Source organism: Eschrichtius robustus, chromosome 1, assembly GCF_028021215.1.
Source record: "Eschrichtius robustus isolate mEscRob2 chromosome 1, mEscRob2.pri, whole genome shotgun sequence".
Classification (NCBI taxonomy): Eukaryota; Metazoa; Chordata; class Mammalia; order Artiodactyla; family Eschrichtiidae; genus Eschrichtius; species Eschrichtius robustus.
The window spans coordinates 67,229,802-67,250,374 of NC_090824.1; the positions used below are offsets into that span (position 1 = coordinate 67,229,802).

A 20,573-nucleotide genomic window follows, 5' to 3' on the forward strand; every position below is an offset into this window, starting at 1 on the left:
GGAACATAACTGAGAATGCGTGGTGAGGTTTGTCTAAGGCAGGCTTCCTAGAGGAGGTACTCTCTGACCTGAGTGTTCCTAACATTTTTTAAATTTAATTTTAAAAGTTTCCTTGAAAAAGGAATACAAGTGAAACAGAGAAGAAGGGGATAAATGTTTCTTGCAGAGGGGACCTGTTCAAGGCCACGAGGATCTGGAAAGTCTAGTGAGAGATTCTAGTTGGAATTCAATTAAGATATTAAACAGATTTAGGAGGTAGAACCATCAAGATTAGGTGTTGATTTTTGTATTTTAGAAACAGGAGTTTGGAAGAATTTTATGATTTTTATTTGAGTGACTGGTTGGATGGCAGGTTAGAGAATAAATAGTATGGTTTTTGGTAGGGAAACTTCGTTTAGTTTTGGCAGGTTGTGTTTGATGGTTCCTGAAACATCTCTAGGTATGACAGGTGAGTAAAGGAGGCAGTTGGGTCTGTAATTCTGGGCTTCAAGAGAGCAGTTTAGACTAGAGTCTAGATTTGGTGTTTTGCTTTCTATGGGAAATGAGAGATAAAAGTGGATTCACTTTTTTGTGTTGTGGGAAGGTGTGGGGCAGGGGAAGGAGACCTGATGGGGGTTGGGCTAGGATGAAGGCATGTGTGTGGAGGGGTGGAGACATAGTAGTGAGGGGTTGGGCATGGGGGTGGAGAGGCAGATCAGTTGGGGAGCTGATGGAATTCTTTTTTGTTTGGTTTCTCTTTCCATAAGCAAAAAAGTTCTTATTTTTTCTTGGTATCATTCATTCAACAAATAAAACTTGAGTATCTTCCCATATGCAGAGAACCCTGTTGGGTGCTGTGTGAAATACATCTCTGTTCCTGAGGAGCTTACAGATTTTTAGGAGAGAGTTACAGTGGACAACAAAAAATGAAATATAAATATAAATTGTCAAAGTAAATTAAGACAAAAAACAGGAGTCCTGTTTTGAGTAGTTAGGAAAGGTAAGCCTGAAGCTGAGGAGGTAACATTTAGGCTGACAGAAGGATGGCAAAGAACCGGCCATGGGAAGAGTTGGAAAAGCATTTTAGGCAGAGGGGTCAGCACACACATTAGCATCTTTATGTGTCTTTATCTTTCTATCAGTCTGTAGAAAACCATGAGTTCATACCAATACCCCCAGTTCCAGTCTAACACCTCAGGGTTCATTCTAGTTTTCTCTTTTCTATGTTTCCAACTCCAGTCCAGTAAGATATCTGGCTCCCATTATCCTCAGTATATTTATTGATTTGATCACTTCCCTTGTCTGTCAGTTGCCCATCACTGAGGCGTTCCCCTGCATAGATGCCGTCTTTATGTTGCTCATGCTCTTACACCTTAGTCCAGACTGATCTCCTTCTCCCTCTAGAAATACTTTCCTCAACACTAGTGCTAAACCTGTCTCTTATGTGGATGTCTAAGTGGCTATTTCAGTAGTTCAGACAAGAGTTTGAAGTTAGCTTAGATTACGTTTGTAAAAGAAGATGTGGAGAGAAGTGGACAGATTTACGATATATTTTAGAGGGAAAATTGGTGGGATTTAACTAATGGATTGGACGTGTAATGTGAGGAAAATGTGGGGGGAAACTGAGGATGATTCTCAGATTTCTGGGTTTCTGGATGGTTGTGATATTTACAAAGGCAGTGGTTTGGAGGTGGAGGCACATTTGTTTTGAATATGCTCATTTTACGATGCCTGTGATAATTCTAAATGGAGATAGTGATAGTGATTTAGTTGGTCTGGGGTAGAGATAACCTTTTGGGAGTTTTCGTGGTATGTGGATGAGATTTATAGCTATGGTGTATGAACAAAGGGAATAGATGAGATGAGCTAGAGAAGAGAAGGGAGTTTAGGACTGAGGCTAGAATGGAAAACTAAGGGAGTAACTAAGCCAAGAGAAAATTGAAGAAAAGGTGTGAGATACTCGTTGCAGACACTGGAAGAAATGTAGCAGAATTACTGGGCATTGTGTTTATTTAATATTGGTGATCACAGATTTATAATGAGTTTTCTTGATTATGTAAATTAGTTTTTTAGTTAATCTCTGTTGACATGGATACAGACCTGGGAAAGTTGTGGTTGTGGTTGTAGCCCAGGACGAAGGGCAAGGAACGCGAGGGTCTTGTTCCTAGAAGATAGGCAAGTGCTTCCTGAATAGCCATGAAGCTCAAGTTGGATTTAAAGGCCCAGTTGAAGTATCTATCAACACAGGGTTTCTTTGGAAATGATTCTAGGAAATTGTTACTAACCAACAAGTGAAAAGACAGTTTTAAGGTCTTATAAATGTTTATATCACAGTGACTGTCTTAAAGCAGGTTATCCAGCAGAGTATGTTAAGCAACAACACTTGTTAGTAATTTGTTTTAGTTGCAATATGAACTTTCAAGTAATATAACTATAGTTCTTTCAATTATTCTGTACTTTTCAGAATTCATTAATTACTATTGACATGTTTTTCTCTACTTTTTTTGCTCAATTTATAGTTAATTTGTATTGTTGAGATGTTTGTAAATTGCTTTGGTTCTAAATTGAAAAATTAGTGAATATGCCTAAAATACCTTCTCATGGTTTAAAAAGTAACTCAAGAGCTAGAAAAACAAAAATGTTTTCCTGTCTAATAGCCAAAAGTTACAACAGATGTTTTGTACCATACCTTTAAAAAGTTCACAAAGCAGGTTTTCATTATACCTGACATAAAATAAGCTCTTTTAAAATATGTATGCAGGATATTTTTGTTTTTCTCTTAGAAATAAAATTGATCACAGTTAACAGCTGAGAACCTATGTTTAGAACTTTCTGTGTGGTTTTTTTTTTTAATTGGCCCCTGAGCCATACTTGTTCAGCAGATTCGTCACATTTTAGGGAACACAGCAGGGATCATAGTTATTCCCCAAATAAGCAGATACCACATTTCCCCATGAATTATAGATAGTTATACTGAACATTTCTCTTAAATTTTGTGTTTTGGTGTCCAGTTTTTGTACTGTGTAAGATAGATGGATATTTTCTTATTTTTAATATAAATCATATGGTAGATCCATTCTTGTCATTTGATGTGAGGACTGTCAACTTAAAAATTTTATTCTTTTTTCAAAAGCTACTGTTTTCTAAGGCAAAAAACATTATTTTTAAGAGTGTGTTGTTCCTCAGTAGTATTAACACTTTTACAATCTTGTCTCTTTGGTTTACTACATATGCCAATGTAGAGAGCAGCAAAAATACTTTAAGATTCTGATATGCTAGTCAGTCTTCTGATCTTACCTGAGAACTATCAGACTATTTCCATAACCTAATCTTAAAGCATTTCCTCCTCAGAAAAATTATTAGTGACTATGTGACCTAGGTTGCCAGTGATGCTGGCTAATAAAAACCACCTGTGTTTAATCAGTGACTGGTCAGTCACTGAATGCAAGAGGTCTTCTAAAATCTTTGATAATATTCCTGCTGCTGGACCCCTTAAGTGAACATCATTCAAGCAGATAATAAAGGTTAGAGTTACTTTGACGTTCATACATTACAGATATTTTTTAAAAGCTACTAAAGATATGTGCACACTAAAAATTGGAGGAAAAATAATTCCACCGAAACGTTGAGAGTCCAGCAAGCCCTTCTGTATCCCTCCACATATCCTCTGTATCTGTACCATTTAATATAAGGAACTTGAACATCCACAGATTTTGCTATCCACAGGGGGTCCTGAAATCTTTCCTCCTTGAACACCGAGGGATGACTATAGTGCCTTTTGTGTTATCTGTAGCTCATTTAAAGTTTAGTCTGTGCAGATAAGTTAAAGTATTTGATGGCATGTAACTGAGATCTCTACTAAATTAAATTATGGTCTTTTATAATTTAAGTGTTGATAAAATATTGATTAAAAAATGCAAAATGTTCTTTTGATAAAACTGTCATGCAGGTTTATATAGCAGGTATTAGCTATTCATAGGAGGGAAGGGGAGCTAACGTTAATTAGTTTAATATGGTGCCAAGGTACTGAGCTAAGTGTTTAATGTATATAATTTCATTTAATCTTCATAACATCCATATAAAGTAGATGTTGTTTAGATGCTATCTTTGCTTTACAAATCAGGACCAGAAATGCTACATAGCTGTTGTTCTATGTATTACTCTGGTCTGTTAAACCCCAAATCAGCATTTGTTCCCATACAACATGAATTGAACAATGTCCCTGGCATTCAGGAACTCTTAATGTAAATAAGGAAATAAAATGATACATTAAACAGTGTGGGAACTGTTTTTATGAGGCTTTAGGAACATGAAAGTACCACCTGACTATTTGGGGAGGTTAGGGAAGGTTTTACAGGGTTGATGTTTGAGCTGAGTATTGAATAGGAATTTTTCTTGAACATGGTTTCATGTTAATTCTGCTACTTTAAACTGTTTACAACTTTATATTTTCAGCGATGATGAAATTAGCCTGTGAGTATTATTATGGAAGCAAAAGCAATATGAGAAATATTACCTAATATATATGCAGAAGCAGTATTGAGCATGATGTATTATGATATAGTTTTTATTATCTGTTACTTTGGTGACTTTTTGATGTTAAGAGTTTGGTAATCCTAGGTGAAATATGATTTCTTTCACTACAGATGTCCTCCTCGCACTTTCTTACCAGCCCTCTGCAAAATTTTTCTTGACGAAAGTGCTCCAGACAATGTGCTAGAGGTGACAGCCCGTGCCATAACATACTACCTGGACGTATCTGCAGAATGCACTCGAAGGATTGTTGGGGTAGATGGAGCTATAAAAGCACTTTGCAATCGTTTGGTTGTAGTCGAACTTAACAACAGGACAAGCAGAGACTTAGCTGAACAATGTGTAAAGGTAAGTCTTAATTATTTATTGGCCCATTTGAAGATCACTTAGAGAGTAAAAAATATATTTTGAAAAAAAAAAAAAAAATTCTTTCCGTGGTTGAAAACAATGGAAGTCACAGTCCTTATGTACCAAAGGAGATCCCATATGGCTTGGGAAAAGAAATCTTATCTTTGAAGGAAAATTGTAGGTCACTGATAATGCTTTTCTGTGTTGCCTCAGTGCTCTTTGGTTTCTGGTAGCCACTAACACTTTGAGATAGGTTATTTCTGTTCTTATCCAAAATGATTTTGTATGCATGCAGTAACAACAGGAACCATGACAACTAACACTGACCACCAGGGCTAGGCATTATTTTAAACACTTACATATATTAACTCTCATTTAATCTTCATGACAACTCTGTATGAGGTAGGTGCCACTAATATCATCACTTCTGTTTTATAGGTGAAAAAAATTTAAGCATACCAAGATTAAGTAACTTGCTTGGGATGATGCAAGTAGTTAGTGGCAGAGAGCCAACATTCAAAGATTAGGAATTTGAAGATCAGGAAGTCTGGTTCTAGGGCCCATGAATTTAACTGTTTTGCTATACTCCTGTTAGAGTTAGCGGTTTTGTTTTATTCCTGATGGGACTAATTATAAACTTTATGTTACTCTAAAAGCATCAGTACTGGTGAGTAGTTTATTGGAAGTACTTGGTGAACACATTTAGATTTTATGTGATTCTCTTTTTTGATTCCTGTTTCATTCTTTTTATGATTCTTGCTGCTCTAGGTCAGCAATTTTCAAACTTTCTGTCTCAGGATCCCTTTACAAGTCTTAAATTATTGAGGACCCGCAAAGAGCCTTTGTTTATGAAGGTTCTATTTATATTTACCATATAAGATATTAAAACTGAGAATTTAAAAATATTTATTCATTTATCATAAAATAACAAACTCATTATGTGTTAACATACATTACATTTTTAATGAAAATCACTATATCCTGAACAAAGAGAAAATTAGTGAGAAGAGTAACATTGTTAAGTCTCGTTTGAAATGTGTGGTTTAATAGAAGACAGCTGGGTCCTAATATCTGCTTCTGCATTCAGCCTGTTGCTATATCACACTTCATATAACTTTTAGAAAATGCTGCCTTACGTTCCTGAGAGAATAGGAAAGAAAAAGACAATTAACTGTTATAGTATTATTATTAAAAAAGTTATAACTTCAAGGACCACTGGAAATGTCTTCCCCATGCTTTGAGAGTTGTTTTTGTAGGTGTTAATATCTTGACTTTCTGCCTCTGTGTTTATAGATTTATTTCTGTCTATGGCCTCAGAGGAAGAGGTATTCGTTTTTCTGTTCAGAGCTTTTCCCCCTCTTATTCTCTTGATCACATCACTTCATTTTTCTTCCAGGACTGGGGTTTTACACCATTGCATTTATTCACTGACCTATATTTTCAAACTCTTTCTTGTCTGTTAACACCCTGCTCTCCCTTTCTCTGTTTCCTTTGCAGATTATTCTTATTTAATTCATTCTTCAATGGTAGTATTTCCTAAGGTCCTGTTTTTAGCTTCTTAAATCTGTATAAACTTTGCCTAGACAATTTCATCTGTGAGCAACAATACCATTCATATATAAATATATGCCCTTCACATCTTTATCTCTAGAACTGACCTCTCTCTTGAGTTCTAGACTCCATATTCAAAGGCCTGTTGGACATATTCAACTGGATGTTTGAATTCATTGTCTTTGATTACAGATAAACTCCTCTCTTGATAAGTGACATCAACTTGTAGCCAGTCGCTTAAGACAGAAACCTGTGCTTTATCTTTTATTTCCTTTTTTCCACTCCACACGTGTAATTAATGATCAAGTGCTTTTCTGCTTTATTTCCTCCTGTATGTCCCTGCTGTTATTGCCTTAGTTAAGCCCTCATCCTTTCATGAATATTAATGCTTGAATTTTTGCATTTGCCTCTACACTCTCCCTGTACCCTGCTTCCCACAGATGTTAACTGGAAATCTGATCATATTATTTCCCGCTTAAAACATTTTTCTTGCTTACAGAATAAAGTCTAAATTTCTGGTATGCCTGTAAGACCTGTGGACCCTGTTAACTCTTTAGTTCTACCTGAATGCATTAAACATCAATATAATTTAGAAAATAAAAGTGATTTTTAATGTCTTAATATTCATAGAGTAAGTGTGAGGATGATGAATAATGTAATAGCTGGCGTTTATTGAATTTTTTAATGTCTAGGACCTTTATAAACTTTTGCTAAATTACTTGCAGTTCTTAGCTTGCCATGCAGGTTTCACCGCCTAAACCTATGCTGTCCAATATGGTAGCTATATGTGACTACTGAACACTTCAGATGTGGCTACCCCAAATTAAGGTGTGTTATAAGTATAAAATATACATGGGATTTTGAAGACTTATTACATAAAAGATACCAATAATTTTTATATTGATTACATGTTGAAATCATGACACTTTGGATATATTGGGCTAAATAAAATATATTAAAATTAATTTCTTCTGTTTTGCTTCACTTTTTTTTTTAACAAAAGTTTATTCTTTTTTTTGTTTTTTTAATATTTATTTATTTATTTTTATTTGGTTGAGCCAGGTCTTAGTTTCAGCAGGCGGGCTGCTTAATTGTGGCTCACTGGCTCCTTGGTTGTGGCATGCGAACTCTTAGTTGCAGCATGCATTTGGGATCTAGTTCTCTGACCAGGGATCGAACCCGGGCCCCCTGCATTGGGAGTGCGGAGTCTTAACCACCGCGCCACCAGGGAAGTCCTGAAAAGTTTATTCTTAAAGGTACAACAGGCTCCAAGTCAGCACTTCATTCTAGCTGTAGGTAGCAGCATGTTATGGCAGGGAATCCAGATGTTTAAATGAGAATGGAATTAAGGATCACCATTGCCTCAGGCACAAGGAACAGTTTTTTGCCAGATTTCTTAATTCCACCTGTGGCCAGGGGGCCCTTCCCCATGGCCTTTGCTTTTAGCTCCTTGAGTTTCTTCTGCAGCTCTTTCTGTTTCTGCTTGAATGCCTTATCTTCCTTGGCCACCTTCTTGGGCTGCTTCAGGGACTACTTCTTGCCATCTTCACAGCCGGACACAGCTTCTGTGCCCCCTTTCTCAGACCCTGCCCTTTTTAAAATGTGGCTCCTAACCAATTTGGAGGGTGTATTACGTTTTCTGTCATTCTAGAAAATTAAAATTGGACTTACTGTATTCTTTTGTGAATTTTGTTTTACTGTTGTAGGTGTTAGAACTGATATGCACTCGTGAGTCAGGAGCAGTCTTCGAGGCTGGTGGTTTGAATTGTGTGCTTACCTTCATTCGTGACAGTGGACACCTGGTTCATAAAGATACCTTGCACTCTGCCATGGCTGTGGTATCAAGACTCTGTGGCAAAATGGAACCTCAAGATTCTTCTTTAGAAATTTGTGTAGAATCTCTGTCTAGTTTATTAAAACATGAAGATCATCAGGTAACTACATCGCTCTTGTGTACTTTGTTTTCAAAATGTGATTTTATAGCGTCCACTAGTTATAACCATGATATCCAGTGGACTCTTGAACAGGGTGGGGGTTAGGGGTGCCGACCCTCCGCACGGTTGGAAATCTGCACATAACTTTACAGTCGGCCGTCCCTATCTGGGGTTCTGCAGCTGTGGATTCAACCAGCTGTTGATCGTGTAGTTCTGTAGTGTGAATTTAGTGGGGAAAAAAATCCACACGTAAGTGGGCCCATGCAGTTCAAACCTGTGTTGTTTAAGGTTCAACCTTAGTGCAATATGAATTTTTTGCTTGATGAGCTAGAGATAATTTCATCTTCTCTTTCTCTCATCTTATATCTCTATGGTAATCTCTTCTTGTTTTGGCAATGATACGTTTTAAATTATAAAAGTAGTATGTGTTTATTCTTAAAATTTAAACATTTTAGAAGTATATAATTTTTAAAGCTGCACTTATACCCAGTGTAATTTGTTGGCTCAGCACAGTTTTGTTGGCTTAAAAGGGTAGTTTTCATTGAAGTAAAAGAACAGTATTTAAAATTTTATATGTGTAAACGTTTGTTATATTAGCATCTTTAGAAAATAAAACTTGACTTTTAATGCTTTTTTACCATTTAGATGTTAATTATTTTCAGTTGCTGTCCATCGATTATCTTGGCAAAGTTGTACATAATAATAGTAAATATTTGTTGAGCTTTTACTGTTCCTCTAGGTTCTTTACATATATCATTTCATTTGAGCTCAGACAATGAATTATAAGTACTGTTACTATTCCCATTTTACAGATAAGGGAACTGACGCCTTGAACAGTTAAGTAACATTTTTAGGTTATACAGTTATCAGAATGTGGAGCCAGGATTCAAACCTAGACAGATTGTATGCTTTGCTACAATTGCCTTTCTTAATAGTCTCAGTATTGAAATAAACAATACTGGTCATTTTTAGATGAATTTTATCCATATGTATATTCTTTACATCATTAGGTTTCAGATGGAGCTCTGCGATGTTTTGCATCACTAGCTGACCGATTTACCCGTCGTGGTGTTGACCCAGCTCCATTAGCCAAGCACGGATTAACTGAGGAGCTATTGTCTAGAATGGCTGCTGCTGGTGGTACTGTATCAGGGCCATCATCAGCTTGCAAACCAGGTCGCAGCACCACAGGAGCGCCTTCCACAGCTGCAGATTCCAAATTGAGTAACCAGGTGTCAACAATTGTAAGTCTGCTCTCAACACTTTGCAGAGGCTCTCCAGTAGTAACGCACGTAAGAGTGTTTTTGAATCTTATTTAATCTTTTCAGAAGAAGTATTTTGGTGTAGTGCAAGTATGCTAAAACTTTTTTTCTCCCATTCTCTTTTTAGGATCTCCTGAGGTCAGAGCTTCCAGATTCAATTGAAAGTGCATTGCAGGGTGATGAAAGATGTGTCCTTGATACCATGCGTTTGGTTGACCTTCTCTTGGTGCTATTATTTGAAGGACGAAAGGCTTTGCCAAAGTCTAGTGCTGGATCCACAGGCAGAATCCCAGGACTCCGGAGATTGGATAGTTCTGGGGAGCGCTCACATCGGCAGCTTATAGACTGTATTCGAAGTAAAGATACCGATGCACTCATAGATGCAATTGACACAGGAGGTTGGAAAATATTTTTTAAAATATAAAAAGAAAACTGTGAGATAAGGAATTATATAGGCAACTTCTAGTTTCTAGATTTTTAATTTTTTTTTTTTTAATTTTTAGCAGTTGTGCCAGAAAATAGAATGGCCAACGTATTCTATATCCTCTCCTCTCCCCATGTATATAAATTATCAGCCTGGTGCATGGTAAGATCTGAGTAAATGCTTGTTGAATAAGTAAATGAAATTAACCTGTCTGTTGCCAGGAGATCATACCAATTCTAAGGTTAAGTGGAGATTGAATTTAGGGCTGTTGTTTTCTCAGGATTAATGGAAACTGACACAAGTGAATTATCATTATATATAGTAAATTTTTTTTAGACTGCTTCATGAGGTGATCAGCAAATATAAGTTGGTGAAAAATGCTTCTGTGTCATCAGACTTTTGTTTTCTTTTGATTATAGATGTGGTTTAGTTTCTTTTCCTCAGTTACGGCGTGAGGCAACTAATACTCTTGAGTTTTATTGTATGTTTGTTTTTTTGTTTCTTATTTTATGTTTATTTTTAATAAAAATTTTAGAATACTTTTTCTTAGCAGAATTTACATTTGCTGATTATTTACTACTTTATAGTTGACCTGAATGTTTAAAATTGGCTGTGTATTTAGTGATTATTAATAACAATCTTTAAATGGTTCTCACTTTAGAAAAGTTCATTATTATTTGTTGACTTTTAAAAAGATTTATTTTTTTCCTTCAAATTTCCAGCCTTTGAAGTAAATTTTATGGATGATGTAGGTCAGACTCTATTAAACTGGGCCTCTGCTTTTGGAACTCAGGAAATGGTAAGCTAATAAATAAAAGCTAATGTTTTAAATCAAAGATAGCAATATTAATAAGGCAACTTTATGATTCTCCATCATTTTACAGGTAGAATTTCTTTGTGAAAGAGGTGCTGATGTTAATAGAGGTCAGAGGTCATCATCATTACATTATGCTGCATGTTTTGGAAGACCTCAAGTAGCAAAGGTAAAATCCAGGTTTTTAAATTATTGATTTAATATTTAACATTTACATGGTTCTGAAATTAGAATGAAATGAAAACTTTTATTCTGATAAGCCGTGCTTCCATGCTATCTCCATTTGCTCCATTTCCCTATCCCCACTACAGGTAAGCGTTTTTGATTGTTTTTTTTTGTTTATCTTTTCATTGTTTCTTAATACAGATGCAAGCAAGAATAAATATGTATGGTTATTTTCTCCTAATACAAAATGTAACATATACACTGATTTATACTTTGCTTTTTTCATGTAATAATATACATTTTTCATTTAATAATACACAATGAGACTTCTCCCTATTAGTATATAGAGAGTTTTTGTACATCTGTATACTTACCATGTGTGAATGTACTGCAGATTTATTCAACCAGTCATCTATTGCTGAAAACTTGTTTTTTTCCCGATTTCTTACTCTTGGTAATGAATAACTTTATACATGTTTCTCTTATTTCTATTTATCAATATAGCAAATATTTTATTTGCCGAAGAACATAATATCTTTGACTCTTAGATTAGCAAAGGACTTTGGAGAGTTCTTTTTCTTTTTCCTATTTCTGTTTTGTTATGTTTGTTCCTTTGTTTTGTCTTTTAGATTCTTTATATAAATGAAATCATACAGTATTTGTCTTTCTCTGATCGACTTATTTCATTTAGCATTATACCCTCTAGGTCCATGCGTGTTGTCGCAAATGGCAAGATTTCATTCTCTTTTATGGCTGAGTAATATTTCATTGTGTATATGTATACACCACATGTTCTTTTTCCATTCCTCTATCGTTGGGCATTTAGGTTGCTTTCGTATCTTGGCTGTTGTAAATAATGCTGCAGTGAACATAGGAGTACACATATCTTTTCCAGTTAGTGTTTTCATTTTCTTTGGATAAATATCCAGGAGTGGAATTGCTGGGTCATACGGTAGTTCTTTTTTTTTTTTTTTTTTTTTTAAATATTTATTTATTTGGCTGCATCGGGTCTTAGTTGTGGCATGTAGAGTCTTTCACCACGGGGTGCAGATTCTTTCTAGTGTGGAGTGTGGGCTCCAGAACGCATGGGCTCTGTACTGCAGCACGCGGGCTCAGTAGTTGCGGCACATGGGCTTAGTTGTCCCACGGCATGTGGGGTCTTAGTTCCCCAACCAGGGATCAAACCCGCGTCCCCTGCATTGGAAGGCAGATTCGTAACCACTGGACCACCAGGGAAGTCCCTGGTAGTTCTATTTTTAATTTTTTGAGGAATCTCCATACATCCTTACTGTAGATTTTTTTTTGTACAGTTAGGAGAAATTGAGGTCCAGAAAGGTCAAATGATAAGGGTTGAACCAAATGTATGATCTAGGTCTCAAGAATCTTCATATTGTGAAGGAATTTGTCATAATATATTTGCTAAGAAGTCAGGCACACCTGATTCAAGTCTCAACTCATTAACAAAAAAGGCTGTCTGGCCTTGGACCAGTTTCTTAAGTGTGACTTATAGTTTTATTAATAAAATGTATATACACTCCTAGTATTTTATTTATTTATTTATTTATTCATTTATTTATTTATTGTTGACTGCGCTGCGCAGCATTTGGGATCTTAGTTCCCACAGGGAATGAAGCTGTGCCCCCTGCAGTGGAAGCGCAGAGTTTAAACCATTGGACCACCAGGGAAGTCCCTGCTAGCATGCTTATTGTGATAATTAGGAAAAAATACATGAAAAGCACTTAGTATTGTAGCTGGCACATTGTATGTAGATGCTTAAATGGTAGCTGCTACTATTGTCACAGTATTGCTAGTATTGTCTTTACACTGTAAGAAGATTTTTGTTAACAACTTAGCTTTCTAGATGGTCTCTTCAAGCTCGAATTCTGTCAGTTTGAATTGGTTAATTTTTAGAGAATGATGTTCCTAAGGGTGGTAAAAATTTTTATTAAGCCAATTTTTTTTTTCGAACCCTTACTGTTTTGCAGTTATGGGTAGCTGAGTGGGAGAAGGAGCCAAATGAATTGTATCTAACCTTAACCTATCTTGATTATACATCAGCCTGCAATGAGCTATAGCTGCCATTACTAATAATGATATAATAGTGCTCACCAAGCACTTATTTTGTGCCAGCCAGGGTCTTAAGCACTTAACATGTTTTATCATTCTTCACAGGTTCTTCTGTTTTTTAATTGATTCTAAGATATTACCCACCCCCCCATACACATTTTAACATCTTTTAACTAGGAAAGTCTTATAATTGCTATTGGCCAGATAGAAATTTCAGCATAGTTGTTATTACCTGTCAATTTGATACAAATTGTGAAATGGATTTTAGTAACTTGAGTGAAAAATCCTTTCTGATAGAAGAGCATGCTCAGTAATGCTGTGTCACTAAACTCTTTATGGCACAGATGACAGCATTGTGTGTAGAAACACAAATATTGGTGACTTCGGATCAAAAAGAAATTATGAACAATTGTACTCAGAATGTGAAGTTACAGAAATATCTTATTATATTTCTTTCTTTTTTTTAAAAAAAAAAAAAAACCTTTTTTAAAAAATTCATTTATTTATTTATTTATTTTTGGCTGTGTTGGGTCTTCGTTTCTGTGCGAGGGCTTTCTCTAGTTGCAGCAAGCGGGGGCCACTCTTCATCGCGGTGCGCAGGCCTCTCACTGTCGCGGCCTCTCTTGTTGCGGAGCACAGGCTCCAGACGCGCAGGCTCAGTAGTTGTGGCGCACGGGCCTAGTTGCTCCACGGCATGTGGGATCCTCTCAGACCAGGGCTCGAACCCGTGTCCCCTGCATTGGCAGGCAGACCCTCAACCACTGCGCCACCAGGGAAGCCCTTATTATATTTCATTTATTTTTTAAATTTATGTTTGTCCAAGTAATACATGAAAAGAAAAATCTAAGTTTATAAAAGTTCTTTCAATAAGTTAAAAAAAATATCCAAGCAATAGGAAAACATTGTTGCAAAATTAATTGGCATTGTTTTTTCTTTCTTAGTAGTACTTAATTATAATCTCTGTCAGATTATAATATCAGATTATAATATCAGATCATAAGTATCTGTGGCATCCTAGATTTGATGAAATACTGAGTTATTCTGATTCAAACTTCAACAGTTTGGAATTTTTAGCCAGTACTGCATACTTTTCTGATGAATGTATGTACTCACTTATTTGTCAGATATATTGTGTTATAACAAAGTTCAAAAAGCTGCAGCTCTGAGGCTGATAGGAAAAATGTGAGATGTGTTCTCTGTTCAAAAGAGCTTACAGTCTGCTGGGGAGAGAGTCCAGTGTCCATTAAAAATTGGTGAATTTCCCTGGCAGTCCAGTGGTTAAGACTCCAGGCTTCCATTGCAGGGAGCGCAGGTTTGATCCCTGGTTGGGGAACTAAGATCCCACATGTCGCGCGGTGTGGCCAAAAGAAAAAAAAAAAAATGGTGAATAGTGCGAATTAGTATTTAAGACCTAAATTTGGTAGTTCATTCTAGAAGAATCAATTTAACTTGGTAATTGGCAGTATACACGAAATGATGAAGATGATTATCACACCGCAAACTGAATATTAGTACCTCTGTTAAAGTAAGGAAATTGACTGGAGCAGTTTGATGGAGAAGATGACAGGTTCAGATGTGAATGTACTTAATTTGAGATGTTAATAAATAAGCAAGTGACATTAATCTATAAGTTTTTTCAAGATATAAATAAACCACTTTTAAGGTGTTGTATGCAAAGGCAGAGATTTGAATTGGTACCTGCTTGATTAATTCTGTAAGTCTGCAGTCTGAAGTATGTCAGTGCAATCTAAAGGTTGCAGAATTGGCTATTGAAGAAATAAGGTGTTAATTATTATATCCACATTAAATGCTTTTCTTTTCTAGACTCTCTTACGGCATGGTGCAAATCCAGATCTGAGAGATGAAGATGGGAAAACTCCATTAGATAAAGCTCGGGAAAGGGGCCATAGTGAAGTAGTAGCTATTCTTCAGTCTCCAGGTGAGTGGTTATATCTTTCCTTTTAAGCCATCTGCTATTACTTTTCAGCTCCACTTCCATAGAAGTAGCTTTCTGTAGACATGTTAACATTATATAAAGAAATCATTTCTGTGAAGTCAAATAATTACATACACACACACACACACACACACACACACACACACACTTATATTTGATAAACATTTAACAGTGTACTATTCTGTGTTCTTTGAGACTGTGGCTGCATAATTCCAAAAAGGCCAAATCACAAGTTTAAGGGGTGTGGGAATGTCATAAAGAATAGTTGCTTATTGCATAGACAAAGTACTTTGACCAAATTTTTAAGTTTTCACAGAGTAGATGAATGCAGAGTCTCTGTGAAATATTTTATGGAATCAAGTGGAGTATCCAAAATTATCTCCTTAAGTTGTGATTCAGCTTCTTGGAGGTACTAATGTTCTTTAGTAGTTTTACAAACGCCTTTGATAGATACAACATCCTAATTTGTTTGACTGTTGTTAATTAGGGTAATTATAGTTGATTTTATAGTACATTTTAATATTTTTTCATTGAAAGAAAAATTTTCCAGAAAAGTATTTTATTGAACAATATTTGTCTGTAGGTGATTGGATGTGTCCAGTTAATAAAGGAGATGATAAGAAAAAGAAAGATACAAACAAAGATGAAGAAGAATGTAATGAGCCGAAAGGAGATCCAGAAATGGCACCCATATACTTGAAAAGGTTACTGCCAGTATTTGCACAAACATTTCAGCAGACTATGCTGCCTTCTATAAGGTAGTTATCCGTACTATTTGTATTTACTAGTTAAAATATGCTAATTATATACCTTTATTTATCTCACTTTTCCAGAAGGATGTGAGGTTTATTTTAATATTGAAAAGGTATGGTAAGAATAAAAATTAGATTGGAGAGTTAAATCTTTCCTTCTGATGATCTGACTTAAGAGAAGGAGTTTAGAAAATTAAGAAAACTAGACTAACACAGTTTTTGTAGCTCTCTGAATGTCAATTCTAGAGGAATTTTTATAAGTACAACAAATATTTATTGAGCTTTATGGAGGCCTTTTTGATAGAGTCAGTGTAAGCTGCCCACTGGAGGAGTTCCCAAAGAATTAAGACTTGGCCCTGTTTATGTGCCCTTGCAAGCTGGTGAGGAAGAAGTGAGTAACAATACAGAGTGGTTAAGTAGTAGATTAGACATATATTCCCTAGGGGTATAGATGGTTTAACAACTAATTGGCTGGGCAAATTGGAGATTTTATGCAGAAATGAGATTTAAATTGGGGTTTAAAGGATACTTGGAAGTTTTCTAGGCAGATGGATTTAGAAGGATCAGTGTGCAACAGTGTGTGCAAAGGCATGGAGGTATGAGTCAATTCATCCTGGTGTAGGTCCTGGTGGCTCTCCCTCTATAGTGTGTCCAAAGTCTGCCATTTCTATCCATCTATTGCTAATACTCTGGTCCAAGGTGCAATAGTCTGTAGTTTGGCTACTATAGTTGCCTCTAAAGTAGTCTTTCTCCTCGTCTTCTATCTTGTCCCTCTACAATCTGTTCCTACACATTATGCCGAATTAGTTTTTTTTTTTAAATAAATTTATTTATTTATTTATTTTTGGCTGCGTTGGGTCTTTGTTGCTGCGTGCGGGCTTTCTCTAGTTGCGGCAAGTGGGGGCTAGTCTTCGTTGAGGTGCGCGGGCTTCTCATTACGGTGGCTTCTCTTGTTGTGGAGCATGGGGTCTAGGCGCGTGGGCCTCGGCAGTTGTGGCATGCGGGCTCAGTACTTGTGGCTCTCAGGCTGTAGAGCGCAGGCTCAGTAGTTGTGGCACATGGGCTTAGTTGCTCCACGGCATGTGGGATCTTCCCGGACCAGGGATCAAACCTGCGTCCCCTGCATTGGCAGGTGGATTCTTAACCACTGCGCCACGAGGGAAATCCCTTTTTTTTTTTTTTTTTAATTAATTAATTAATTTACTTTGGCTGCACTGGGTCTTTGTTGCTGCACGCAGGCTTTCTCTAGTTGCGGCAAGCGGGAGCTACTTTTCGTTGTGCTGCATGGGCTTCTCGTTGTGGTGGCTTCCTTTGTTGCGGAGCACGGGCTCTAGGTGCGGGGGCTTCAGTAGTTGTGGCATGCGGGCTCAGTAGTTGTGGCTTGTGGGCTCTAGAGCGCAGGCTCAGTAGTTGTGGCGTGGGCTTAATTGCTCCGCGGCATGTGGGATCTTCCCGGACCAGGGCTTGAGCCCGTGTCCCCTGCATCAGCAGGCAGATTCTTAAGCACCTTGCCACTAGGGAAGTCCCCTGAATTAGTTTTTAAATCATAATTATATCACATCATCTTCTGACTTAAACCTTCCAGTAGCTTCTAATTGGCCTTAACTAAAACCTAACTTCTTAATACTCAGGCTTGGAAGGTCTTGTATAAGTCCCACCCAGGTCTCTGACCTCACTTAGTACTATATAACACCTAGCCCATTACACTTACACTATGCTAGCCTTCTTTCTGTTTTTGGAACATTCTATGTACATTCTTACCATGGGGCTTTTGCACTTACTTCACTTTGTTGGAAACTTTCTATTCCCAGGGCTTTTGAATGGTTGGTAACTTCATATCATTCAGGTCTCAGTTCAAATGCTTATGTCCATTGACATTTATCCACCTAATTTAAATTTACCCCTAGGATACTTTTCATATCAATCATGATGTTTTACTGTCTTCACAGAGTTTACACTGTCTGAAATCTTGCTCTTCTTTGAGTTTTTGTTTGTTTTATGTCTGTCTTCCCTCTAAAGCTCCATGAGAGATGGCCTTATGTCCTGCTCTATTCCTACAAAGACAAGGAGGTATAGAATAGGGCTTGATATTTAGTAGATCTTCAATAGATACTTACTGAATGATTGAATGAGTGTGTTTTGTTTGCAGCTGCAAGTATTTTGGTATCAGTGGGATATGGGATATGTTTGTATAGCTCAGGGAATACTGTCAAAAAGGTAGATAAGAGCTTTTTATGACCTGTGAAGGCCTTTCTGGTCTAGATGGTGAGTGTGGACTTTACCCCGCAGTTCAAGAAGGATCATTAAAGACTTGTGAGGAAATTTGTCACAGTCAGATTTGTGATTTATAAAGATCACTTTGGCAGTCTGGTGGAGCCAAGTACTGGAGGAGGGCAAGAATGAAAACAGACTACTTACGGGTTAATTGTCGATGTGAACTTTAGACAGTTGCTGGAAGACTGGATTGGTGGGAACAAATTGAAGAGGTTGGGAGATGGGTTGTATTGGGTTGGCCAAAAAGTTTGTTTGGGTTTTTCCACAAGATGCTATGGAAAAACCCGAATGAACTTTTTGGCCAACCCAGTATAAGGGTTGATGACCACCAATTAGATTTGCGGGATGAAGGAAAGGAAGGGGTAAAGAATGACTGCCAAAATTTTGGCTGAGTGATTGAGAATTTGATTTTGGTCATTTTAAGTTCAGGAGGTCTTTAGAACATGGAGTTTTGTAGGATTCAAGTGCCTTAAATACCAGTATTATGAGTTGACATTAAAGTGAAGGTAGTTTACTTTAAATAGGATGAAAGTGCCAGCCAATTCACTGTGAACATCTAGGAACTTGGTTTTTATTCTTCCCCAAATAGCTACAGAAGGGTAGGTGTTAGTGGGGCCACTTTCTGTTTGTTTGTTTGTTTAACAAAAGATTTGATTCATTTTTAGAAATGAGCAAGTTCAATTTTGAACAGATAATTCGGCCTGAAAATTTTAGAGGACTAGGTGTCATGCGAATTAAAAATCCTTAAGTTATATTTGGAATTAGAATTGCTTCATTATAAGGCCATCAGGAAATTATAAAGTATGTCACCATAAAACAGAGTTCCCTTAATGGATAGTTATTTTTTTATCATTCTGTTAAATATTTGAAGATCATCTAAACATAATTTTAGTTATAGCATATTTGATGCTAAATTTTTCCAGATAATAGTTCGCTGACAAATTTAATTGTGGTGAATAAGATAGCATATATCTTAGTTCAGAGCTCAGACTCTGGAGTCAGCTCAAAGTCAGTCCAAATGTCAGTGTTGCCACTTTGTAGACCGATAGCCGTGGACAAGATACTTAACCTCTTGATCTTAATTCATCTCTAGGATGGGGTTATTATACTTAATTCTCTTTAAAAGAAAATTAAAATTAAGTATGTGTGGTATTTAGCATCGTGCCTAATATTTTAGAGGTATTTGTAAAAAGATAGTTTATTAAAAAAATGTTTTATCGTAGATAAGTTAAAATGTATTCAAACGTCGAGATAATCATATAATGAACCCCATCACATAGCTTCAGTAAGTTTTAACAAATATCCCACTCTTATTTCATTTATACCTCCCCAACTGTACTATTTTGAGGAAATCCAAGACTCAAATAGTTTTATCCATAATTTTTCTATATGTATCCATAAAAAATAAGGGTTCTTTTGTTTAGCACAGGGAATATACCCAATATTTTATAGTAACTTTAAATGAAGTATAATCTACAAAAATATTGAATCACTATGTTGTATACCTGAAACTAATAGAATACTATATGTAAATAAACTGTACTTCAATAAAAAAATAATTTTTCATCATTAAAAAGGGATTCTTTTAAAAAAGGGATTCTTTTTTGTTTTTTTAACATAATTGCAATACCATTATTACACCTAAAATAATTATAATAGTTCTTAAATATTATCAAACATCAAATCAGCATTCATTGTTCCCAATTTTCTCGTAAATTTTTTTCTTAATTGGGTTTTGGGGGGGTTAATATTTTTGGTTATTAATATGTTAATATTTTCCCTTGCTTCCTTTATTTTTGTAATATATTACAAGAATATATAGCAAATATATAAATTTATCTGTAAATGATGCATAGTATTTTACAAGTTAAAGATTTATATAAATCATATCATATTATATGATTTTTAAAAAATTTTTTATTTATTATTATTTATTTATTATTTATTTTTGGCTGTGTTGGGTCTTTGTTTCTGTGTGAGGGCTTTCTCTAGTTGCGGCAAGCGGGGGCCACTCTTCATCGCGATGCGCGGGCCTCTCACTATCGCGGCCTCTCTTGTTGAGGAGCGCAGGCTCAGTAGTTGTGGCTTATGGGCCTAGTTGCTCCGCAGCATGTGGGATCTTCCCAGACCAGGGCTCGAACCCGTGTCCCCTGCATTGGCAGGCAGATTCTCAACCACTGCGCCACCAGGGAAGCCCTGTATGATTCTTCTTAATTTGCTTTTTATCTGGTAATATTTTTTTGTTTGGTAAGATTCTTTCTTGCAGTTCATCCATTTCCACTTCCGAATCATTCATTTTTTCTTTTCTTTCTTCCCTCCCTTCCTTCCTTCCTTCCTTCCTTCCTTCCTTCCTTCCTTCCTTCCTTCTTTCCTTCCTTCCCTCCCTCCCTCCCTCCCTACATTCCTTCCTTTTTTTTTTGAAGTATAATTCACTTACAACACAATGTTAGTTCAAGGTGCACAACATGGTAATTCAATATTTCTATACATCACAAAATGATAACCATGATAAT

At 36.3% G+C, this 20,573-nt stretch overlaps 1 protein-coding gene and 1 pseudogene across 4 annotated transcripts in view; one reads left to right on the forward strand and one right to left on the reverse strand.

The window, feature by feature from the left end:
* The window catches only part of HECTD1 (HECT domain E3 ubiquitin protein ligase 1), a 91,071-nt gene that overhangs the window by 20,066 nt on the left and 50,432 nt on the right, over positions 1 to 20,573 (forward strand). For all 4 annotated transcript variants that reach the window (XM_068546443.1, XM_068546451.1, XM_068546460.1 and 1 more), the window contains exons 3-10: positions 4,626 to 4,860; positions 8,118 to 8,345; positions 9,356 to 9,637; positions 9,735 to 10,005; positions 10,754 to 10,830; positions 10,916 to 11,014; positions 14,902 to 15,016; positions 15,618 to 15,792. In XM_068546443.1, the coding sequence (XP_068402544.1) occupies positions 4,626 to 4,860; positions 8,118 to 8,345; positions 9,356 to 9,637; positions 9,735 to 10,005; positions 10,754 to 10,830; positions 10,916 to 11,014; positions 14,902 to 15,016; positions 15,618 to 15,792 (1,482 nt within the window). The remainder of the gene's footprint in view (positions 1 to 4,625; positions 4,861 to 8,117; positions 8,346 to 9,355; positions 9,638 to 9,734; positions 10,006 to 10,753; positions 10,831 to 10,915; positions 11,015 to 14,901; positions 15,017 to 15,617; positions 15,793 to 20,573) is intronic.
* Positions 7,741 to 8,057, reverse strand: LOC137764017 (translation machinery-associated protein 7-like; annotated as a pseudogene).